Source organism: Oreochromis niloticus, linkage group LG6 (genome assembly GCF_001858045.2).
Source record: "Oreochromis niloticus isolate F11D_XX linkage group LG6, O_niloticus_UMD_NMBU, whole genome shotgun sequence".
Classification (NCBI taxonomy): Eukaryota; Metazoa; Chordata; class Actinopteri; order Cichliformes; family Cichlidae; genus Oreochromis; species Oreochromis niloticus.
This window is the reverse complement of record NC_031971.2, coordinates 14,157,564-14,182,604: the sequence shown is the minus strand read 5'-3', so window position 1 is coordinate 14,182,604 and position 25,041 is coordinate 14,157,564. Positions and strand designations below refer to the sequence as shown.

The 25,041-nt window shown below is 40.8% G+C and overlaps 3 protein-coding genes across 5 annotated transcripts in view; 1 reads left to right on the top strand and 2 right to left on the bottom strand.

Moving 5' to 3' along the window:
* Positions 1 to 1,148: 1,148 nt before the first annotated feature.
* cyp4v2a (cytochrome P450, family 4, subfamily V, member 2a) lies at positions 1,149 to 6,997 on the bottom strand. The gene is made up of 11 exons (XM_003449727.5): positions 6,717 to 6,997; positions 6,502 to 6,614; positions 5,834 to 5,919; positions 5,459 to 5,649; positions 4,848 to 4,917; positions 4,639 to 4,765; positions 4,370 to 4,543; positions 4,066 to 4,168; positions 2,591 to 2,725; positions 2,198 to 2,377; positions 1,149 to 2,096 (listed from the first exon to the last, which is right to left on the bottom strand). Exons 1-11 carry the CDS (start codon positions 6,907 to 6,909, stop codon positions 1,918 to 1,920), a joined length of 1,551 nt encoding a protein of 516 aa, XP_003449775.1. The 5' UTR covers positions 6,910 to 6,997; the 3' UTR covers positions 1,149 to 1,917.
* A 2,154-nt stretch (positions 6,998 to 9,151) lies between these two features.
* tlr3 (toll-like receptor 3) lies at positions 9,152 to 16,026 on the bottom strand. 3 transcript variants are annotated; one of them, XM_019360096.2, is made up of 5 exons: positions 15,478 to 16,026; positions 14,088 to 14,555; positions 12,034 to 12,228; positions 10,023 to 11,875; positions 9,152 to 9,650 (listed from the first exon to the last, which is right to left on the bottom strand). In XM_019360096.2, the coding sequence occupies exons 2-5, from the start codon at positions 14,544 to 14,546 to the stop codon at positions 9,419 to 9,421; spliced, it is 2,739 nt and encodes a 912-aa protein (XP_019215641.1). In that variant the 5' UTR covers positions 14,547 to 14,555; positions 15,478 to 16,026; the 3' UTR covers positions 9,152 to 9,418. The 3 variants fall into 3 exon arrangements, with proteins under 3 accessions (XP_019215641.1, XP_003449776.2, XP_025764171.1); XM_003449728.5 differs by having other exon boundaries at positions 15,455 to 16,025; XM_025908386.1 differs by lacking the exon at positions 15,478 to 16,026 and adding an exon at positions 15,228 to 15,409.
* Positions 16,027 to 19,123: 3,097 nt separating this feature from the next.
* sorbs2a (sorbin and SH3 domain containing 2a) overlaps positions 19,124 to 25,041 on the top strand; it is a 61,659-nt gene continuing 55,741 nt past the window's right edge. The window contains exon 1 of the mRNA XM_025908369.1: positions 19,124 to 19,825. The gene's annotated coding sequence lies outside the window, so the exon portion shown is untranslated. The remainder of the gene's footprint in view (positions 19,826 to 25,041) is intronic.

Genomic DNA, 25,041 nt, shown 5'->3' with positions numbered 1-25,041 from the left:
ATACTCGAGCCCCACATAAAGCTCCTCTATCTCAGCCATTTATTAGAGATCCTCAGATAAATGAACTCTTCCTGCTTCATTTAGAGCTCGGGCACCTCAGCTCTGCTCATTGATTAGAGATGTGCTCAATAATTCAAAAAATAGCATTGGGAAAGAGGATGCTATTCATCATCAGTCAAGTCATTTGGGTGTTAGGCAATGACCCTTGCAGGCGCACCTGCTAAATCATTCGATGACATAATGAATGGGGTCATTTGTAACTGTATCATGCTGTGATTACCTGTTCTTACAAAGGAGCCTTTTTGACCTCAATTCTGATTTAGTGAGTTTTGGTCTTGAAACTACACCGAGGAGAGTTTTAGAAGTTTTAGGAAAAAGTTTTAAGGACAAGTTTTTAGAAATATGTGTTCAGAGCTGGAATAACAGGACCAAAGATGGATTTAGCCCAGAAGTACCTTAAACCTGACCAGTAACCAACAGGAGGGGGGGAATCGTCTAGTTTTATAGTAGTCTATAAGAAAATGACCCAAGGCTAACTTTCTCTTTGACCACAGTAAACACTTTCCTGATCTGGTTTATGGACTCGTTATGAATTCATTATGATCTTCATTTTGTACATTTACGGTTCACATCAGCGTCCACAAGAACAATACATAAGGGTATACTTTGGAGCAGGCCACCTTGTGATTGAGCACAACTATGATGAAGCAGAATATCTCAGTTCCACAGTCAGATTCACCCCACGCTTACATGACGGTGGCTGTGTTGGCCGTTTCCATGCAGTCTACAGCCTCAGCTTGACTCGAGGCTACAGACTTGGCTGCACGAATGTGGCTTGTGAGCTGATGGACGATGTGGAAATTGACCGTTTCATCTGTGCATCTCTCATATGTCCAAATGACTCTTTGAAATGATCCCAGAAAAACACACTTTTTATTGGAGAATATTTTTACTGAATAGTAGGTTTTCTGTAAGTAAAGAAAAGGAAAGCTACACATAAAGACAGCAACTATTTCTTTTTTAAAAGGGGGGTCGTTCCACAGAAAACACAATGGCTAAAGGTTGGAAATTACTATAGCACTAGAAACACTGCACAGTCAAAAGACAGATCTTGTTTGTGCTGGAAGTGTAATTAATATCTTAAAGTGTGATTCAGGACTTCATTACAAGCTGATACCACTAAATATATATACATATATGTGTGTGCATGTACATTTAAAAAGTTACATTTTTAATCCTCCATACTACTTATCTACGTTACACAGCCACATACAAAATAACAGAAATGTTTCATACATGGGTATAAACTCTTGCAGAGTGCATAGTGGATGTGAATCATCCATCCGTCCATTCTCGTACACTTATCCAATTCAGGGTGCAGGGCGGCTGGAGCCTATCCCAGCTGGGAATCAAGATGAATGCTTTCATTTTTTTGGTAAAACGGGTGTAACCCAGAAAATAATTATCTGTGACTGACTCCAGTTAAGTAGCTGTTTATCTCATTTTCCACGAGTTATTAATCAGTCACGTGTTTTGAAATCGTCGGTTCATTTTTATTAATGTAACTCACAATATGGTGTAAATCTATACTGTAAATCTTAAAGAAATAGTAGTTTGGAAAACTCTTGAGTTTTCCTCATTTCTTTATATTTTGCTTTCAAGGATTTTTTAAGCCTCCTCACACTGACCTGTGAATCATTCAGCTCAAAGATGGACCAGTGCTGTGTCTACACATAACACGCAACACAGCAAACAGCATTTCAGGATTCCTTTGTCATCTGTGTTTATGAATATTTATCATTATGAAAATAGGAATTTTCTAAAATTACTAAAGTATTTTTAAAAAAATGTCACTTTGTTATGTGTCATTAGATAAAAACCATGCAGGGAAAATTCCCCAGGATGCTGGATCAGGTGTTAGTTTGATGACGTTTGAGGCGTCTTCTTTTCTAATTTGATCACGATGCCTTTCTCTGGTCGTAGGATGAGCTCTCCAACCGGGCGGAGGTCTTCGCGTTTCTGACAGGCTTCGACTGTGAAGTTCCGCAAAATAGCCGCCAACACCACCTTTTCTTCCATGAGTGCGAAACGCTGGCCTAAAGAAAATGACAATAAAACAAACGAAGACGTGACGCACCTATTTGGAAACCTCACACAGCGGAGCGCATATGGAGACTATAAATTTAAAAGTCCTTACCTATACAGTTGCGGAGTCCAGCTGAGAAGGGGACGTATGCATAGGCGGGCCTACCCACCGAATTCTCCGGCAGAAAACGCTCAGGCCTGAACTCTTCGGGCTCGGGGAAGTACCGTGGATCACGGTGAAGAGAGTAGGTGATTATGATCGCGTTTGCACCTTTAGGAACCTTGAAACCATCTAAAAGTACGAAGAAAAAACTAAACTTCAGCTGAGATAAGTACTCATGACACCAAAAACAGGCAAAACCGATTACTCAGATGCATCTGTTACATGGCCAGGACAACAGAGGAAGACTGGCTTCCCTTTTTGTGAAGAGGTATCAGCACCCTCAGGTGTTTGGGATCAATGAGCCATTTGTTTCAGGTGCCAACGATCTAATCTTTAACTCACTGATATAGCAGTCTTCACCGAGGCTACGAGCAAAGAAAGGCACAGAGGGAAACAGCCTCAGAGCCTCCTTGATCACACACTCCAGGTACTTGAGCTTCTTCAGGTCGTCGGTGCTGGTGGGCCGGGAAGATGTACCTTTGAACATTAAACAGCACCACAGCACAGATTAGAGATACGCTGATACTTAACCTGCCTCAGTAGGTAAAAGTGCAACAGCACAGTATCTAAGACATCCTAAAAATTACCTGTAAATAGGACAGCACTCAAGATCTGTAACTCTCTATAGAGCAATAATTGTTATCAACCTTGTGACTATAAATCAACAATCATTGACATAACAAATTAATTATTTAACTAGGTGTGGTAAGGTAATGTAATAGCTCAGACACAACAGGGTAAAAATAGGACAGTAACCTCTTTGCAAATAGGGTGGGGCTACAAGGATTTTGGTAACTTTTTGCACTTTTAGCAACCAACTGCACGTACTTGCAGTGGCCAGCTATCTCAGAACAACTGCTTTTGATTCCAACTAATTGCACAGGTCGCGTGGTGGGAGTCGACCTGTCTCCAAATAATCGTGATCCAAATCAGCCCATATGGGCTGGTGAAGGTTTGCAGACGTTTGCGGCCGAATTTATAAATGCAGACAGATCATGAGGACATTGCAATCAATCTGGATCAGTCAGTGCAACTCATCTGCGATGCATCTCTTTGCAATCTGTGATTTGACTCAACTGGATACCAGCTGTTTATGTTGTTGTTATACTCCTATATAAAAAGCTGCATCTATGTCGGTAATTAAATCTGAATTCTTAAATTCTTTTTTAGATCTATGCAGTTCTGTCTGTAATCTGAATATAAGTGGTTGATGTCAGAAATGTTAATTTCTGTGTACGGACATTTGGTCGATTCACTGCAGTAAATTGCTGTACTATCATAAACAGATTGAAAGTTATTGCTAACTTGCCCCCATTCAATCACAATCAGACTGATAGCAGACTGACTCCATGTTATTGCTGTTTTATCACCATCTTAATGCACCACAGTCGATCTGAAGACGGCAACGGACCCTGGTCCCCGTCTTCAAAGCAACCATTTCAAAGACAAAAAGGTTACAAATTCACTGCACACGGCTACAAAAGTCATGCCACGGTCTCCAATCACTGCTTCCCCAGCTGTGACTGTAGCATAGGGTTTACATTGGAAATATAAGTGATGACCATATGGCAAAATTATCCTTCTCTACTTGTGGACAAATTAGCCTGGTTGCCTATGGTTACAAGGCCATCGGTAAAGACAGTTATTATGCCGCACTTTTTTTCTGTGTATTCTGGCAGGGATGTTCACAGCTCTTATCCCTGAAAAAGCTCCCCGTGCCTTACAAAGAACAAATGAGTTTGAACAAAGATGAGTCAAAAAGCCCTCAGGCAGGAACAAAACAACACCATTAAAGTGGTAGAGCCTGTTATTATTACCGAACACCTCCTGTAGCTCTTGTTGAACTTTCTTGTGCACCTCAGGGTGCGAGCCCAGCAGGTGGAGAGCCCAATTCATAGCGGCGGCTGTAGTATCATGGCCCTGCAAATAAAGAGTTAATTAGAGACTTTTTAAAAGACCCTTTATTGAAACAGGACATGTGGATTACTCTGCCAGAAGAGTCTCACATCATTATCTCAGAAAGTAAATCCTTTCTTGGCACAAAGTGCAGTTTTTTGGGGTAATATAAATGTATTAATAAGCACAGCCTTAAGTATTCCTTTTTATTGCTTAACCACCAACCCGAAACATAAAAGTGTCCACTTCCTCCTGAATGTCCTCATGGCTCATCTTGCTGCCGTCTTCATAGGTGGTGCTCAGGAGCATGTCCAGAAATGCCCGTCGTTTCCTCTTGCCTTGGTCGTTTTCACTGTCTGACTCGTTGCAGGACATGTTCTCAGCTCTTTCATGGATCACCTGAAAATAAATGGGAAGAGAAGAAGAGGTGCTTTCTCTGAACAATTTCATGATTTCTGCATGATCGTGGAAAAGCGACCGAGTCCGTTACTCACTTTGTATGTAAAGGAATGGAGGACCTTGAGTGTTTTGTCGTGGTCGCGGCCTTCACTAAAGTAAGTGTAAATGAAGTCAGGCCATAACCAAGGTGACCGCTGTCTGCGACTGACAATGTCGCTCATTCTGAGAATAAAGAGAAAGACAGCAGATTAGATCATTTTCTTCTACTATAATTTGCATTAGAATGATAAAAGCAGTAACTCACCTGTACACGCTCCTAACATACTCCGAATCAGAGTTACTCTGTGCATAAATTTTCTTTCCCATTGCAGTTTCTGTCAAGAAATTAAGGGTATATAAATATAAAACACCCTTTTTCTAATTATTTATTTTATATACCTGCATTTGTTAAGCACAAAAAGGGTCAAAAGTTTATCCAACTTAAAGGGTTGACAAATTAAAGGAAAAACCTTTACAGTTTTAGACCTTACAGTAAAGGGATCAGGTATCTTTGTTATGCCGTTGCAAATATTTCACTGGATTGGATTCGCCTTCCACCTTATATAGACAAATTAATCTAGAGTGGTTCTGGGAGATCATCGTCATCATTTGATGACTGGACTCGCCTCTTCCAGAATGACATGATGCATAAGGCCTCAAATAATGCGACCGAGACCCACTCATCATTTCAACCCAATTAGACTGCATGAGTGGATGAATGGTCTCACTGCTAATCCCTACCATTACCAATTCTAATGAGAGAATATATTTTGGAAGGAGAAACCATGCCATGCTGAATCTGCTCCTTTCTGGATGCGTATCACCTTAACGCAGGGTTTTCCTTTAAGTTGTCCCAGATTTGCACGTTCTGCTTACCGCAGATAATGTCGAGAGCACAGAGGGTGATGAGACTGAAGCAGTTGAATGGACCCTTCCCTGCATGCTGTTCCAACTTCTCCACCAGAATCTCGGCCTGCTCGTTCATCACTTCCAAGAAGTCCTCCAGGATGGAGAAGTGAAAGGTGGGCGTCAGCATCTTCCTCCGCTGACGCCACTTGGTCCCAGTGCTGATCAAAGATAAGAAGGCGTTATGCACTTTATATTATTTCATTTGCAATAATAATACTGTAGATAGGAGCTTCTTTTTGTTTTGTGCATAGTCTTAGCTCAAGTTTTAATATATATGAACTATCTAAATCTTTTGATCTTTCCTGATGGACAGATGGGATGTTTGCTATGCCACAGTTATACCTAGTAAGCAGACCAGTTCCCAGCCAAGGATGCAGAAACTTGTATGCAAAAGCTTTCTCCATGTGAATGCTGTTAGCCAGAACCGGCTTAAAGAAAAAGTAGACAGAAACATGTCATGAGTAATATTTGAGGCAAAAAGTTGTTTACTTAAAGAAATCTTTAGTGCACAATCGAACATGCTATGTTCCAACAGTCCCTGTTGGGTGAAAGAAATGATTCACTCAGACTGACCCTGCAAGCATCCACCTTCGTCCATTATCTTATCTAGATGTATGATGAAAACAAGTTACACATACAGTTTAGGTGGGACAGATTGAAACCTCTTTAAGGAACATGAGGAATTTGTGCTAAGAGGGGAGAACTGGCTTCAGTTTAATGTTTGAGTGGTGGGTGGAATTCTGTATCCTGCACTGTATAAAAGTGCAAAGACATCCTAAGAATTCATCACAGACTGCTCAGCTGATCTCAAAGACTTCAACGGGATCTCATCCAATCCATCTGTAATGACAGTGCAGCTTCCACTTCAGTGGCATGTGTGGTTTGTTTACCTGCTTCGCATCACTGAACGGGGATGGAAATTATCCACGGGCTTACTCATCACAGGCATATTTACAGTATAAGACGTGCTGCATCCACTCTGTATTTTGGATAGGTGTCAGTCAGCTTACCTCAACCGTCTCAGCATGATACAGAACCACAAAGGGGACCGGCCCGACCCAGAGTTTAAACAGCGGTTTATCTCGGAACTCCCAGGTAAAATCCTGAATCTGACGAAAGAAGTCTTAAAGAGAAAAATAAAGATGTTGGGTACAAAAATCATGAGAAACTCAATGTGCTTCATCACTTTGAGTACTTTAAATGATCACGTTGCTTGCTTCCTTACCGCCCGCATTGTTTTTGAACAGCAGAGCATTCCCAATGAAGGGGTAAGTGGTTCCCAGCTCAGGGATCGGCTTCATCTCAAACCATTTGTGCAGGTAATCGCTCAGCAGCTTGTAGGTTAAGTAGGTCAGAAAAGCAACAAAGATGCTAACTCCGAGTAAAGTTGTGCTGTAACTGCCAATTAAAACTGCCATTTTTCGTGCCTGTGTGTGTGCTCAGCCTGTGTGTGCTGAAATGTCAGTGCCAGGCTGTCCTTAAAAGCTCTGTGACATGTTTTTGCCCTGCCTTTTACTCCTCCTCTCCTCTACTGTCCTGTAGTGGGTAAAGGGGACCCCCGGTCTTACATTGCCATCTATTGCCCAGGAGGAGATGAGGATGTGTGGGGGACTTCATAGAAAGTTTATTAAATTGACATTTATAGCATGGGATAAATGCAACAGGTAAATGTACATTTTAAAATATGAAAAACGTGCTCTCTGCTGGCACGAATTACATGACCCGTGTTAATTATTTACTGCGTGATCAAGAACTTTGTCCGATTTATTATCTCCGTGTATTTATCCACATTAACAGTTCGTGTCCTACCTGCCTGGTTAATAAGTGACAGTCTTATCTGTGATTGCCTTAGGTTTTGTTTTTTTATGTGATCATAGCTCTTCAGCTTTGAACGCTAATTACCTTTAGCAATGGAAGGAGTGAGCCTGTAATATCTCATTCCTGTTTGATCCAGGATTTCTGCTGCCCAGGCCACACAGCTACTGTAAGCACCCACACTCCTTTACTAGAGAGCCCTGCTTTAAAATATGTGGTCTGACATTCTCCTTATTGTTAATGCTAACGTAATAGATGAACAATGTATCCTGCCCATCAGCATTAATAAGCACTCATATCTTCCCGGATGCTGGCTTTTGAACTGTGAGCTGATAACAGGAAGGAAGGTCTCTGTTTTGATAATGTGGTGCCCGAGGTTTCCAAAAAGGATTTGAAAATCCGGACTAAAAAGTTTATGACAGGAGAGTTTTTAACTTTGCCTCAGTCCATTTAAACTGGAGATTGTGCTAATTTAGTGGTGGCCTTGACTCATGCAGAGACTTCTCTGAATCTTTTAAGGATATCATGTGTCTAAGTGATGAATTCTTAGATAAATCCTCCCAAGAAAGACTGAACCTCTGGGTTCGTGATTAGTTTTTCAGCAATTTCCAGACACTGGAGTCTACAAAGACTGTAAAAATGTCTGTCTGTGCTTTTTTAAAAATCACTTTTAGAAACCAACATCCTTAAGACAATTTGTTCAGCCTTAGGAATGTTTTGAAAAAGAATTTGTTGGAAAATAAGCATGCTATTTAAATATTGACTGATAATAAAGTAAAAATTATTTTGGTAGTTTTTACGGTAAAACATTTCTGCTGGTAAAAATAACAAAAAAAAACAACAACAAAAAAAAAAAACTAGGTAAAGACAGTGCCTGAGTCGCTGGAAATATACTGCAAATTAGAACGTCGTGGCTTGCTTTTGACTCCTTAGTACAAACTGTAATACTGAGCTTTAGCCACTAGATGTCAGATGTCAACTTCTATTTTGTTTGTTTTTTCCCATATTACCCTCTACAATAGCAAACAATATAAAATAGGACTAGACTGGAAACAACAATAAATATGTCACGGGGTGCCGAGGCAGGCCGTGTGTGAATATTAATGGACCCAAAATGCAGACTGCTTCAGTTGTGAGCGAGCTTTATTAACAAAAGGGAAAACCAACGAGAACGAGGAGGAGGAAAACCAAACCCTAAGAATAAACTAAACTGGGAAAAGCTACACAAAAACTAACCTAAAACCTTGAGGTGAGAAACGTAGATGCAGGGAGAATACACCAGGACATGACGGGGAGCAACACAGACGAACCAGCAATCACTAAGACAAAAGACACGACTAAAATACACTCAGAGAACACAGGGAGATACACACAGGTGGGGGACACAGCTGGGAGAGATTAACCTGACGAGACAAGGGAGGCAAACTGAAAACACTCACATCAGACGCAGACCTTCACAATAAAACGGGAAACACATACACACAAAGACACAGACTAGGAAACGCGGACTTAACACAGGAGTAGACGGCAGAACAGAACAACACTAAACAGTAGGAAGAACAGAACCAAAATGACACTAATAGAAAACACAAAACGCTGGGTCAAAAGGACCCAGGATCATGACAAAATAAGAAGCATGTAACAAATGAGCAAGCAATAAATGTGTGAATCCCACGATTTTCATATTATTAATAAAACATTTAATATTTTATTTAAAATATTTATATCGTTTTATTGCATTTATTATGCAAAAATACAACTCTTGTAATATAGTGCAATGTTTATACAAAAGGCAACACAATCAGAAATTGGAAGGAACATACAAACACTAGCTAATGTTAATTCTTTTACCCTTTAAAGCCTACTAAGAAGAACCCCTGAGGTTCTTTTCCAAACGGAATGATTTCTGTCATATTTTAAGCTGCTTGTAGAATAAAATCACTGGGTGTGCATTAAAGTTAAGTGAAGGCGGTCTCTGCCTGTATACATCATTACTGATATACACTGAGTTGTGAAATTCATCATTTAGAATACACTCGAGGTCTTCAAATGCTGTCTTTATTGTTGAAGGAAGTAAGAATGATATCTGTCATGATTATCAAGGATAAACAGTCAGTCCTTCAGCCGATTAGTCAAGCCGAGCGCAATGAGAAGCTTCTGGTGAAATGCTGCTATCCTTTCCTTATGGACAGGCCAGTCCAGAATGCAACGTGGACGTAGCATTCCTCTGCGGAGGAAGAGTGAGTGAAACAACTTGTGGTCGTGCACATCCTGAAGAAAGACCAGGATGACTGAGTCCCTGCTTTCTTCGATGACTTGCTGAAGCGCATGATAGACTTTAAATCTGATGACAAGAAAGAGAAGACATTGTTCTATTAAACAATATTATCTGACTAAGATAATTTTGCAACTTTTGCAATAAATAAATGACTGCTTGATCTCAAAGTTATAGAGTTAGTGTGTGAATATGTAAAAAACAAGCAATTCGGAGAGCTTAAATCTACAGGTGAATAGGGACAAGTTCTACATATTGCTTGAAATGAACTACTATTGCCTTAAAAACACTATATGAAAAGAGTAAGTGTACTGATTTTAAATCAAAGGAAGGACAATTTGATAAAACTGACTTGCACATGACCGTTTTCTTTCTTTTACTTAGCTTTCACCTGATACATAAAGTCACAATAAAGCATAATCTAGTGTATGTTTGATTTACCGTCTACACCAGGGATCTTTGAGGAGACTTTCGGTGACGACAAACATGATTTTTCTGGACTTTTTCATATTTGTCACAATGGATTCCACCTGTGACATGCCAGCGACTGAATCTCGATCCTCTAAACAAAACTGGCACTTTTCATTCTCTAAAGGGACCAACCTCCTCTCCACCCAACTGGAGTCTTCCTCTGCACGTATGACATAAGCGTCGTACTCATATTCTCTGCCTTCGTCAACTTTGGCATCACTGAATCCTAATGTGCGATTGATCATTATGTTCCAGTAAAAGTGGATCCTCCAGCCATGAAACCGCACCGTGAGTGCGGTTACAATTAGCATGATGACGGCTGTGCTGCTCACTATGTAAAGAGTCTGAAATGGGGTCATGTCTTTGCAAGAAAGGGGGTCGAAATCCATGATGGAGTGGTTAAAGTAAGCTCGTGGAGTGTTGCACACATACTCGTCCCTGACATTTGGCACACTCGTCGTATTTGTGGTATTCAACCACGTCACGAACCACAGGATGCTCTCGCACGTGCAGTCGAATGGATTTCTGCCCATGATAAGCTGGGTGAGGTTGCTCATGGGAGTACGAAACACTTCAGGTCTCACGCTTGTGATCGAGTTCTTCTCAAAACGTAATACCTGCAGTGACTTCAGGTCATCGAAAACAGAGTCCTTGAGACTGTTTATGAGATTGTTGCTAAGGCTTAGCTCCCTGAGGTGAGTCAAACCTTTCAAAGCCTTCAGTGGGATCTCATCCAGTCCATTATAATCCATCTGTAAGGATTCCAACCTCTGCGCATCTTTGAGAAACAACACCGGCCCACCAAGGTTGGCACTCTTCCACAGTCGGGCCAAGTTGTTGTGCTGGAGTTTCAACACCTTTAGGTTTGCAAGCCCCTCTAGCAGATTGTCTTTGATGTTAGCAACATTGTTGTTGCTGAGATCCAAGACAGAGAGGTTGGTCAGGGGTTTGAATGGAGAGTGATCTAGGTTTAGGGCTAAAGCTTTAAGACTTCTCCCCAAAGTCAGGACTCTAAGGTTGGGCACATTAACAAAGGAACTGGAGCTTAGGTCAATTGACTGGAAGTTATTGCTCATGTGAATCTCCTGAACCTGATCTAGGCCTTCGAATTCTCTGCCTGTCAAAGTTTGCTTGATATGGTTGTAATCTAGAAGAAGAACGGTGAGGTTTCTCAAAGCAGAGAAGCTTCCGGGATTGATCTGCGCTATATTTGTATTTATGAGATTTAGCCATCTGACTGGTGAATCTGCAAGAGACGCTAAGGTCTTGTTGGTGATGTTTCGGAGTGACGGACAGTTAATCCAGCTTATGTCAAGTTTTTTAAGACTTTTCAAGCCTGCAAAGGTGTGCTCTCCGATTTCCCTGATTGCAGTCCTCTGTAACATCAAACTCTCTAGCATGCCTAATGGCTGGAAAGCAAAATCATCGATAACTGGGGAAGAGGTACGACCTTTCACCAGTGCTTCTGTAAGTGCCAGTTTTTTCAATCTACTGAGCCCCTGAAATGTCCTGTTGGTCAGGTGCTTGATGTTATTGTGCGACAAATTTAGAGTCTGAAGATTAGATAGCCACTGAAATGAGCCTTCTTCAATTTGACCCATGGCATTACTGGACAGATCCAAGAAGGTTAGATTTGTCTTCTGCAGTCCCGTAAAGGTTTTGTTTGTGACCATGACCAGATTCATTTTCCGAAGAGAGAGAGCATCAATGGCTGTCCCAGACAACTCTGAGCACAGTTTGGAAACCATCAGAGTTCCCAAGTTGCCCCCATCCATGATTAAAGTGCGCAGGCCTGAAATGGCCTGAAAGCAGCCGGGCTCCAACTGCAAACAAACAATCACAGAGATTTTTTTAGTGAGACGGAAAACGGAAACAAAACAGACAACCGAAATCAACATGCTACAGTAACGCTACTTTCTACTGCCAGTTCCGATTTTGACGGAATTTCATTTCCCATTTCTGGATTAAACAAGTTTCTTACTGTTTTTAAAGGCACAGATGACAGGTTGAGGACTTGCAGAGAGGATGAATGGTCAAGAAATGAAAAGTCATCTTTCTTCAGAGTGGTGAACTCATTGAATGCCAGGCTGAAGTTCACCAGGCTGGGCAGCTGAGGCTGAGAGCCGAGCTTGGGTGACTGCAGTTTGTTTTTGGAAACATCTAGAAAGGTTAGGTTCTGTGGATTATTAAAGAAGAGGGAGACAAGAAGAAGGGTTATTTAATGACTAAAAGGGAAACAACTGTACTAAAAGGGAAACAACTGTTAGTGCAATGGGTGAACGCAATATCACGACAGTCAGGGCATATGCAATACTGGGGTTTGTGCAATATAATTGATGTGTTTCCGTTATTGTTATCTATGCTGTCCTCTGTGTCCACTCTTCTTGTCATTTGTTTGTTCTAGTATAATGTGATGACTGTTTTTGTCTCTGTTACATGACCTGTAAATAGTGTCTCTGTATGTTTTTACTAACTTGTGTTTAACACCAACCTGCCAGAGGGTCTGCAGATGGAAATTAGCCCAAGGCTATAATCTGGCATATTTACATTTATTAAAATGTTCATTAATATGTATTGCCCCTCTTTCTAAAAAAAAATAAAAATAAAATAAATGCTGTGCACAAGAGGCAAACAATTGATCCACAGCATATGTCAGACATAACTTCATAAGCAGCACTTCTCTCAGGTCACAGGATAGTTTGCTCCATCTCTCTACAAAGACAGCTCACATATGCACCATCCATCCATTTCATATTAAACTTCTCGGCTCTTTTTTTAAATTATTGTTATGATTGTTTTATTTTATTTTAATTTTGATGGTAGGTGGAATTTACGTTACTCATGTGTATTACTTTTGCAGGAAAGTCCATAGTTATTAGGTTTTAACTGTTCTTATTTGCCTTTATTTCCATTAAGTACAAATTAAAGAATGGCAGAGAAACTCCAAAGGGTTCTTCTGCCATTGTGCAAATTTTTTGCACAGAAGTGTGGGTTAGCATTAATGCATGAGAATATCTGCAGCACTCTCATAGGCTGATCAGGTTTCCCACTCTCTAGGGACTGACTGCACTGTACGGGGGGATAACCCCCCCAACACCACCATCGTTCCATTCATAAAGAAAGCGTCCCACATTTTTCACTGGCTCTTGTTTCCCAAAGTTAACAATGCAGGACAGATGCTTTTTTGTCAAAAAGTCTGGCTTTTTTATCTAGTGGCTGTGAAGAAACCAGGAAACATCAAGTGCAGGTTACCATGTGCCCGTCTTTTGTTGCAGATGCATGCAAAACCGAGAAAACTACAAGTCACCACAAAGATATAAGTGGTGCAGATTTTGTAATTTAATGGAAACAACCATTAAAAAAAGGAAATAAGGCTACAATGAAGACTGGCTGAAGCAAGTGGAAAAAGACTGTCAGAGTTTATTGTGGTGGGGGTGAGTCACGCATATGAAATATGTGGCTTGGAAGAAATGTGCTAAGCAACAAATGCATCCCAGCCTAAAAGATGATTGGAAGACAGAATCCGTGATGAAACAGCAGCTGACAACTGCTGTAACAGTTAGTTTAGAAAAAGTTGATGTATATATGTGCATATAAGAAGACCATCAAATAAGACTGGAAAAAAAACGCAGGAACTTTCACTTCCTGCTAATCATGGGAAGTTGGGAAAATCGAACTGAAATTAATACACTTGACCTTTCCATGCTATATGCCAAACCTGCTTCAATATCTCTCTCAGAGGAAGTAGGAAGCTCCACATTTCCTCACACACACATACTCTTTACCCCAAATTTAGTTTGTTTGGATACCAACACATCTGTAAATATTAAACAAATGGCAGCAAGCTTTGGGCAGCAGGCTGTATAACCTAAATCCCCAAAACACTGATCACTGATGATTTGAGTGATAAAAAAGAAAACAAACTGAAACAGAGCTGTCATATTAATAATCGAGAGCAAATGTACAATTTTTGGCCTTGAAATATAATTGAGTCAAACGATAATTAGCCATCTAAGTGATCCGACATATCCATACCTGCAGTGACGAGAAGGGTTCTCCCTGCAGCTTTAGTCTATTACTAGCCAAGTCCAACGATGTCAGTCTGGTGCAGTGGCTCATATCTCCAGTCTTCAGCAAATGCACCTGATTGTGTTCCAGGTTCAACGTCTGCAGCAGAGGCAGTGTTTGGCACAAACCCGCGTCCACCTTGGTGATGCTGTTGTAACCGGCGTCGAGGTGCAGGAGGCCAGGGTACGGGCTTAGTGACGGCGGGGTAATCCCTCTCAGTATGTTGTGGGACACATCCAGGCTGGTGATGTTCCTGGGAAGGTCTGAAGGGATCGCACTGAGGCGGAGGCGACTGCAGTCAGCTCGGCCGTCTTCCACATAGCAGGAGGTCTTCTTCTCAGAGGCATCGCAATGGTACGGTCCCGTCAAAACACAACACGTGACGAGGATCCACGACAGGAGACGGGCATGATGGGCGCACATCATTTCAAAGAACTTTAAAGAAGAGAGAAGGGTGGATTTGCATTGAAATTTGTTGCTGGGATGCTAAGACTAAAGAAAAGGCTGAGAAGCCCTCTGTGGAGCTGAGTGGAACTGAGACATGTTTTTCTTACTTATTCATTTTTTTTAAATTTCGTCCATATTAATAGCAATTATAACTCTACACAATTTGTTTATATAAAAATATAATATTTGCTATACTGGGAAAATTACAAAAACAATGTACCAATGATTTAAATTCTGACATTACACTGTAGAACTAGTAAACACTGTTGTGCAAAAGTCTTGGACCATCCCTCATTTCTTTATAGTTTGCTTCCAAGGAGCCAAACATTGTTGGGCAGTAGTTCGCTAGACTTTGCGTGCAGTACAGGCTAGATAAGCCTGAATAGAAAAATAAACAATAAAAGATCATGAGTCATGGATTGGCCTTCACTGAGCCCAGACCTCGATATTACTGAAACAGTGTGGGATCATCTCGACAGAGAACAGAACAAAAGGCAGAAACATCCAAAGAAGAGCTCTGAACGTCCTCCAAGAAGCCTGGAGAACTTTTCCTGAAGACTACCTAAAGATATTAGAAGAAAGCTGCCTAAGAGAGCTCAGGCTTTGTTTAAAGTAAAGGTGATCATACCAAATATTCACTGTCAAGCTCGTTGTTTTTACCTTTTACACTGTATTTCCGTTCATGTTTCAATAAGTCGCGGCAACTTTTTCGTATTTCCTATCAAAATATAAAGAGATGAGAGGTGGATCCAGCCCTTTGCGCAGTTCTGTAACTTTAAAAGCTTTCAAAAATATCCGGCCTCGTAATTACCGGGTGACTACAGCGCTGCCACGCTGACGTTACAAGCACACTAATATTTTGAATGCAGTCCATAAAGATTCCTTACCAGATGTGGACATTGCACAATACCTTCGACAGTCAGAGTCCAGATAGAAGATCCCCTCTTGCAGCTGCACAGCTTCTATCGCTGAATGCACACAGCCACAGCGGCGCTTATGAGGAAACGAAACTCTGGTTTCGCTTCTTCTTCGGTGGTGGGGATCCACTGGAGACCTAACCATTTTACGCAGGCGGATAGCCACAGTATTGAGATATTAAGTTTGCATAAAATTTATATGCATCATATCCTACACTCCAGAGACACTTCGGGTGATTTAACGTCTCTAGTTTCCGAACATATTTTTTTGGACTTGCGTGTAGACCGTAGACAGGATTCAGGAAGGCGTGGTGTAAACAGGTTGAGTCAGATGACACCCAGCCGGCGTCTATTATGTTCGTGCCTTCTGAAACATTTGTCGGTGGTTTCATAAATTAAATCGGGAACTGTTTCTTCAAACATATTTAACATCTGCGGTGAGTTAAACAGCGACTGAGATGCGCCTGAGCAAATACACTGCTGTGTAGGAAAAGTGTCGTAAATATGTGCAGGTACTTTCAAACAACAGACAGTTGTAGTTATTTCTCTTTTTTATCTTTTAGGCATCCTTTAAATTATTAATTAATTATAGTTATTATGTTATAAGTTATTAAAAGAATAATTTTGTTACTTTACATTATATTTATTTATTTATTTTGTTTGTTTGTTTGTTAGGTTTTTTTAGGATATGAAACTAGTCAGATGTCATTTAGGTAGCCCAAAGTTCACATGTGGTACGCACACTTATTAGAGTGACAGGACCAAAATAAATATGAGGTTTTTACTATCCAAAAAAACTGCTGTTTCTCTTTTAAGAGGAGTAGCATCTCATAGCTAAGCACTTGTTACAGCAAGTGAACCACACACCTGTGGGATATGGTTTCCCTTACCCTGATAAGGTTTAGATTTGGGGTCACAAACACAAGGCCCGGGTGCCAAAATTGGCTTTGCTAAGAGTCCAATCCGGCCCACTGCATAACTTTGTTAAATCTGTAGGACTTAATTTTGAACTTTTAACTGTGTTTTAAAGCTTTTCCTACACGACCTCCCTCACGGCCATTCATACATGTAATAGTCTTTATTTTGGTATCAGCCTTGCTCTGCTCTCTCATCTTCAGCTAGTTCAGAATGCAGCTGCCCGACTCTTGACAGGCACTAGTAAACATGAATATATCTGTCCAGTCTTGGCTCGTTTACACTGGCTTCCAGTATGTTGTAGAATTGATTTTAAGATGTTATTGCTTGTTTTTAAGTCTCTAAAATAGCTATGACGGGTTAGCTCCGTCATACCTCTAAGACCTTTTAGCTAAAAATACTCCAAATAGAACTCTCAGGTCAGCTAATAAGTCACTTGTAGTTGTCCCTAGAAACAGGCTAGGGCCTTTGCGATTGCTGTGCCCAAACTTTGGAACAGTCTGCCTCTTCATCTTAGGATCTCTCCAACACTCGACATTTTTAAAACCCATCTGAAAATGCAACACAAAGAAATTAAGTATTAGATAAACCACTAACGAGATGTTCCCGATCCAGCCAAAAGATGCAGAATCAATATAGAGGCATAAACACAGTCATTTAAGACTGTGTTTTTGTTAAGTTATATTTAAGAGCACACCCTGAACAAATGTACAGAAAGCACACGTTACAGTTTCTCTCTCTCTCCTTTACTTTTATTACATTTATTCACAGAGTAGCAAGTTCTCCCTGATTGTTCCGAGGCCTGCAGGAACACTGCAGTGTACAAACTGACATCTCATTACATGACCTGATATGTCCTTACTCAGAACGACAAAGTGAAATCTTGTTATTGTAAATCTGAACTTGGTGTTAGTAACCACTGGAGGGCAGTAAAACACTGCTATTAAACCATCATCTTACGGCCACAGTAATGCTGTGCTGTTTGTTGGTGGGCGCTATGAGTCCTCTTTCAGGGTACAGCACATATTTATAGTGACACGTCTTGCGACAGAATGACACAACAAATGTCAGTGAGCCCGTATTATACAGTTTGTATGCATCTTTGTGTTGGAGATTGTGTGTTACACATACTGGATAATATGTCTTGATGCATTCTCAATCATCCAGGAAAGTAAATCTCCAAAAGTTGAATCTGTTCATCTGGACGTAGCGTTTTGTGGGAGAAACGTTTCGTCACTCATCCAAGTGACTTCTTCAGTCAGAGTCCAGATAGAAGATCCGCCCTTGCCCTTGCAGTCTGACTGAAGAAGTCACTTGGATGAGTGACGAAACGTTTCTCCCACAAAACGCTACGTCCAGATGAACAGATTCAACTTTTGGAGACTGGATAATATGCTAAAAATCTATGGCTTTGTTTCTGTTTTGCAGGGTGCTGTAATTGAATATATTATCTGAGCTTGCATAAACTTTTCTTATTATTATTCTATTAGAAAATAGAATAATAAGAAGGCCTTTTGGTAAGGACCCAGAACACCACAGTTCAGAAGGCAATCATATCTACACTATGGACATAAATGAAACATCAATGTTATTTCACTCCTGACTCTTGCAACCTGTGACGCTGATTATATTTATTCATTTATTTTTATATTTATTTTAGTTCAAATCCGAGTAATCTCAGACAGTTCGCCATAATTATTTATTGCAGGGAGTTAAAGATGTATGACTTCCTCCAGAGATGTACAGTGCAGGTAATTTCATTTTAAAGTATATATCACTATCATTGCAGCTGTAGGCTGCAGCTAAGTGCATTACCAAGGCAGTCCAAATACCTATAAATCTGAAGGTAATCACCCTGGCAGGCCTTTAAAAGGTCAGCAGTGATAGAAAAGCAGAAATTACTTACAGTTGGTGCTAAGTGACACAAAGTTCATTTGAACCACATTAAAAAATATATTAAATTAAAAGCAATAATGTTAGACTGACAATTATTCTTTAAACTGAATTTCAGATAAAAGAGATAAAAACCTTTATTTTTTTTATGGAAGCATAAAGATACAAGTGCCAGTTGAGCGAAAGCATTTTCATTGTCTTAACATCAATTATCATACTGCAGGGGTTGCATGTCCCATCTTTTGCCATATAACACTGCCGTAGTTCAAACCTGCAATGAAGTGCTACTGAAATCGTTTTCACTGAACTATTCCTGTATTTTCACCCATTATTTATTTTTTTAACTGTGGCCTGATAAAAAAAAAGAGGAAAAAATTGACCAATCCTAAGAATTCTCACTGTGAGCGTGTTAACATTTAGCCTCAGAGAGCTGCAGCTGTGCACTTTCTGGATTTATAGTATCATAGAACTGCATACATAAGTAATATCTTTAAAATGTGGAGGTAGCAACGTGCGATTAACATCTTAAATCTCTTAAACTCCACAGACCGCGTCAGCGTTCTTCCTGTCTTTTTCGTTTTCCATCTCTCCTGCACACTGCTAATCGATTAATTATGCAGAGATGGATGAAGGAAGGTCACTGACCCTGCAGCAACATTTCAACACAGCATGTTTACTCTGTCTAGTAACTGGATTAGTGCTATGGATGAGGACAGCTGTGTTGCATGAAAAGGAGGAAACATTACATTGCTTCAGTTTGGAAAAAGAAAAGCCTTCTTCTCTCTGTAGTCAGACGCGAAGATATGTAAACACACCATTCTGTCACCTCCCTTTTCTCCTTCATCCCCCCCTCAGATTATTGGGCTGCAGAGCAGGTCCTTCCTGGAACAGACCTGAGGCCACTGATTGGTTTACCCCACCGCTTAAGCTGAGGCAGCTTACAGGGCTTTGTGCCAACTCCTGGATTGCTGAAGACCTGTAAAAACTGAAGACAGCTAGCATGGTCAGCACTGTGGTGGTGCTGGTGGAGGTCAAGCTAGTAATGCAATAAATAAAAGCAGGAAGAATAGATTGAAAGGATTCAGCGGGGGGGGGCAGGAATAGGGGCAATCAAATGAAGTGAGATCAAAGGCGCATGGAGTGGAAAGGGCTGTGATGAGAACAGGAGCCTCTGCCATAAGATGCACTGTGAACAGCTCGCGAGAAGAAGAAAAGTAACCATCAGGTAACCATCTGATTCTGACCAAGAGGAACAACTTGGCGCTGGAATGAGGGATTAAGAATAAGGAGAAACACCCCTACTTACCTGTGGACTGAGTGACAGGCATTACTGTACTTATTTCACTTACTGTAGCCAGATTGCGGCCAGTGCGTGTCGTGCGTGCGCTTGTGATTGAATGCACTCATGCAAAAGGGATAATTGGTGGGAGGCAGCAGCTCCATCAGTGGGAGTATGTGTGCGGCTTGGGTTAATCTCCTCTCCCTCATTTATAGATTGAGTCTCCGGAGTGTTGGAATGCCCTAACACAAAAGGTGAGTTTGCCCTCTTGGCTCTTCGCTGTAGCGGTTGTTAACCTGTGCTATGTAATTATGTCAACAGGCTTAACTCGCAAATAAATCTTCGTCCTCAGCGTGTCCAAACCCTCACTACACACTGACTGAGTGACACCTGTGCTTTTGGACATGCATCCATTTATTTGCTCCCAGACTATGATTGCGCGTGTGGTTGTAGGGAGTTGTAGTCTTATAGCAGCATACTGCCATTGTTTGGTGGACATGTATGGACTTAAAAAAGACAAGCAGTGTTACTTTAAGTCTTTGTTAGCCTGACATTTTTAGCACCGATGGGATAAATTCTCGCAGTAGGTGAAGTGGAAAACTGGAATGAAGAGATTTTTGCAGAGAGGAAGAGGAAGAAGGGAACGGCTAGTGCACATACAAGGAGAGGTGCAGGCGGTAGAAGCAATGTTGTAGCATGTTCCCTCTGCAGAAAAAAAAGACACTGCAGCATATCTCCCCCTCCCCAGTTTGCTGACCAATGATGTTTGGAGGTCAGACTCCCAGCTCTGCGACTATTGTCAGCCCCATGACACACAGCTTGTTCAGGAACACACCTTAAAGGAAGCGGAGGGGAGGGGGGGCAAATAATGACAAGCAAAATATATGCACATATTTATGCCATCTGCTGAGAAGCTAGTGAGCGAAAATGTGCAAATATATGCATTCAGCATACTGTTACCCAAAAAATAAAGCTGCTCAGCACGGATGACTGCATGATGTGTCACCCTGCACAGAAACGGCTGTTTTGTCTTCAGTGCAGGAAAACGAGCAGCCGATGTCAGACAACAGAGATGTGGCCAGATAATTTAGGTTTGCACGCACATGGAAACTCAGATTTTTAAGTTTTTTCCTTATTTTGACTAAAACGAGTGCTGTGGAGGAATAAACAAAATAATTACTTTTTTTTTTTAACTGCATGTGAGTGTTTCTCATCACTGGCTAGTGCTCACTAAGTGCTGACTCGGGTCTGTTCTCACTAGAAGTAGTCCCCGGGGGTGACAGGACATCAATACTGAATTGGAATCAGCAGCATGGATCTACTACCATACTCTTAACTCTTTGCAGTGTGCAGTGCAGCTCAGTGATATTCAGTGTGTAAGAGGCACAGTTTGAAAAAAATGCCAGACAAATATGCATGCATGGATCTGAAGGACCTGAAATCAGCTTCTTGTTTTTAGAAATTTTAAAATGTTGTCTTGCAAGTAGCGTTTCTTTTCCTTTTGCTAATTTTCTTTCTTTCACATTTGAATTAATCTCTACTTATTTTCGTTCTCATGCTCAGTTACAGTGTTAGAAAATGTTCTGTTTTTTTATGCTTGGCCAAAAATTTGCAATAAGCCTTCCATCTGGCTCATTTAAGGTGGAACGTCTGTCTGAGTCAAAGTGAGTCATCTCTCTCAGTGGCCCATAGAAAACTGCAGATGTGGGCCACATTTAGACCAAACAGCAGCTACTGCTGTCTGGGCAGTGAGTCAGCATCAGAGGTTTGTTTGTCCACGTACTGAACACCTGTGGGTCGAAACAGTAGTTAAAGACATTTTGTAGAACTTGTCTTAGGGCTGTAGTTGAGAAGGTAAACTGGCAGTCATGTGATAATTTCACATCTTTATCACTCTGTGTTACAATAAAATAAAAATTAGAGCAGCTTTAATGAATTGAAAATTGGCTGTGGCTTTCCTTCTAATCAGACTTACAGATAGTGTGCAGCTTTTTCAGGCTGACCTGACACGATCTACAGCAAAGATTTTTATTTTTGCCTACAGCACAAACAGTGCCCGAGCTGACCCACGACCCAAGTTTTCCAAGGTTGCGAGCCTTTCTGTGAAGAGCTGAGACCTGAGCTTTCGCTGTGTGATAAATGCTGTCGGACATGTGGCCTTTTCAAAGAGAGATTACACCTTTCTAGCGCCAGCCTTAAAGTAAAGGAGGCAGCCACAGCTTTGTTCCAACACCTTAAGCTTTGGCAGTCTTAACAACCCAGCCTGCCTGTTATGGTTAGCAGATGGGACTAAATGCCTTGATTTAAAGAGCCAAGCAGACTGAGTGAGTGCTGAGATTCAGTGGTTTGCTTTTATGTTAAAAATAGGGCATTATATTTAGAATACTTTTTTTTCAGTCTTTTTAATTCTAATGTAAGAGCATCCTAAAGTACAGTCACCTGCAGATCCTCCTTTAGTATTGTTCATGTAATTAATGTGTAATTACAATATAACTAATGTCCAACAGGGTAGATTGTCCTAAAACAGAAAAACAACAGAAAAAAAAACGATTTAGGCTCAACGCAGTAATTACTACATGTCTTGTTTTCAGCTGATAAATTAAATAAAATACTTTCATTCACTGCTGTGTGAAGTTCATCCCCTTTGGGCTAAACACAAATATTTTTCTGGGTCATGTGGTCAAAACTGATTTAGCGATTTAGGTCTCTTTTGATGTAGCAGAGCAGCAATGTTACCAAAGAAGGAAGAGGGAGTTTCAGGGGTCACATTCCTCACACCGGAAAAAAAAAAATGGACAGACTGCTTTACTCCTAATGCAACAGAACCAGAACGAAGGACACTGAAAATTGAGAGGAAAAGTATTTTGATGAATGAGATAGTCAATATTTGCTGACAGTCCTGTCTGCAGTTCTCCCTTTTTAGGCAAACTAAAAGTAAGCACTGTTTTTTCATACACAAAACACTTTGCCCTTTTGCTACTGTTTGGATCCCCTTGTTGGTCTCTGACTGAACTTAGACATTTTATTTGGTCGCCTAGTTTTCAAATCCCACTGCAAACTGTGCGTTGTCGTGATTGTGACTGCACAGTTGTCTACCAACACCATCATGTGTTTGACCTGTATTAATCTCCTCCTGTTGGCTTCTAATAAATATCCCTGCTCCCCCCAGGTTTGGTAGGATTAATCGAGCCATTACTTAATTACAGGCTTGAGAAGAAGCTGAAAATCTATGAGGAGGATTTACAGCACTTCCCATAAATCAAGGACAGATTTTTTTTTCATAAATACTTTCCACTAACAGGATCATTAGCAAGGAAATGAAGGAAAGAGCTAGTGTTGGTGCTGATTCTGCTATCCCCAGGTAGCATTTCCAATGCTGTTCAGGAGCATTACAATAATTACTCACTGTTAGAATGTGAAAATGGTTTAATAAATTTATGATTAAAATGTTCAATCAGGATTAGTAGCTCTAAATTGCAAAGGAAAGCAGTGCAATTGTTCCATCATGCTGTAGGCTTAGACTGTAGACTTTTGGCATAATGGTTCACTGCTACACTCTCATTGCTTGCTGATTTTGTAAATAATTAGCTTACATTGAACTCAGAGACCAAGGATGGGGTCTCACTACAACTGAAAAAAAAGCTTTGAAAAGAAATATTCAGTATTTGCTAAGTTAACACAACATCTCTATTACTAACTATTAACGGCGTAAACACTGCTTTAGAGTTGAGATCGTGTCTAAGTGTTTCCAAACCAACCTCTTTTATTTTACCATGTAAAATAGCAGAGAGTTTACTCCATATTGGCCCAATAGCATCACGCTGCACATTTGTCTGCCACACATCCACGATTGTACTGAGATCTGGTGACTGTACATTTGAGTACAGCGAGCCTACTTGCATGATCAACAGTTTGGGATGATTTAAGATTATACTTTTACAGAATATTATACAACACATTTTAAAGAGAAAATATCCTGTTAGCAAGCTCCTCAGAGGTCAGAGGAGAATGGCTTGAGTTTTCAAGCTAATATGAAGGCAACAGTAGCTTAAATAAACACAAGTTACAAACAAGGTATGCAGAAGAGCATCTACAGCAGCAGAAGACCACACAGGGTGCCATTCTGCTGAGCTAAGTGCAGGAAACTGAGGTCATAATTTACACAGGTTCATTAAAACTGAACAATAGAATATGGGATAAATGTTGCCTGGGCTGATGATGCTCAATTTCTGCATGCACAACATGAAGACACGGATCAATCCTGCCTTGTATCAACCATTCAGGCAACTAATTGTGATGTAATGAAGTAGGAGATATCTTCTTGGCACACTTTGGGCTCCAACTTGTTCATGAACACACCTTAAAGGAAGCGGAGGGGCGGGGGGCCAAATAATCACAAGCATAATAAATGCGAGTTGTTTAAATCCCACAGCTTACTTAAGTATTGTTGCTGACCATGTCTATTGCTTTGTGACCACAGTGTACCCATCCCCTGCTGGCTGCGTCGTCATGTCACAAGTGTCATATCATCTCAAACTGGTTTGTTGATCATGCAAGTCACCAGATCTCAGTACAATCGTGGATGTGCAGCAGAAAAATGTGCAGCGACAGCGTGATGCTATCGTGTCATTATGGACCAAACTCTGCTATTTTACATGGTAAAATAAAAGCGGTTGCTAAAAGAGTTTGCAAACACTTGAAATGTTTATACTGTCAGTAGTTAGTAGTAGAGATGTTGTGTTAACTTATCAAATATTCAATACTTCTTAAATTGAACTGTAATAAGACTCCATCCTTGGCCTTTGATTACAATGTAAGCTAATCATTTACAAAATCAACCAAAGACTCTCCAAACACTCAGGCTCTGAGCTGAGAAGGGGTGTCTATCCTCACTAAACACTTAGATGTGTGAGGAATGGCTAACTATGAGCCAGCTGGCATCCCCACTTGACTAGCACCTCTAACTATCAGTCACTTTTCATACTTTCTACTTCTCCATACTCTCTCAATGCTCTTGCTAATAGTCCATTATCTTCTTTTTTGTCAGGGTCCCCCACCCAGCTCCACATCTATCAAGTTTGCTTTTGTATTTGTTGGTTCTCATTTCTGCGTTAGCTCTGCCAACTGGCATATTCACAAAGCTCGCATCAGCAACCGGCCACATTTCGCAGCACCACTTATCAATCCACTCAGCGGTCACACAGGAGAAGCCTGGCTTACCCACAGTGAAGAGTAGAGAGGTGTATTAGAAATGTGTTCCAGAGAGTCTGTCAGCAATTACGCTTAGAAGACGCACGTGGGAAACATGAAGAGGTAGCTATGTTGCGTAAGGAGCACAAGATAGTCTGCCGTCCTTCCATGCCCTGATAAGGAAAAGGAGAGAGTTGGATGCGGTTCCAAAGGTTTCAAATGTAAGATTGTGCGTTTCAGTATCAGGGTTAGATCAGATTTAATGGTGTTGCAGTCTTCA

What these genes read in the sequence shown, in the direction of transcription:
- cyp4v2a (XM_003449727.5), bottom strand. Translation starts at nt 6,909, where the DNA reads ATGGCAGTTTTAATTGGCAGTTACAGCACAACTTTACTCGGAGTTAGC. An exon ending in GGAACTGGTCTGCTTACTAG is followed by an intron (nt 5,650 to 5,833) that starts GTATAACTGTGG and finishes ATCTTTGATCAG; the next exon opens with CACTGGGACCAAGTGGCGTC. An exon ending in AGAGCTACAGGAGGTGTTCG is followed by an intron (nt 2,726 to 4,065) that starts GTAATAATAACA and finishes TAATGTTCAAAG; the next exon opens with GTACATCTTCCCGGCCCACC.
- tlr3 (XM_019360096.2), bottom strand. Translation starts at nt 14,546, where the DNA reads ATGATGTGCGCCCATCATGCCCGTCTCCTGTCGTGGATCCTCGTCACG. An exon ending in AACCCTTCTCGTCACTGCAG is followed by an intron (nt 12,229 to 14,087) that starts GTATGGATATGT and finishes AATAATCCACAG; the next exon opens with AACCTAACCTTTCTAGATGT. An exon ending in CATCTGTGCCTTTAAAAACA is followed by an intron (nt 11,876 to 12,033) that starts GTAAGAAACTTG and finishes GTTTGTTTGCAG; the next exon opens with TTGGAGCCCGGCTGCTTTCA.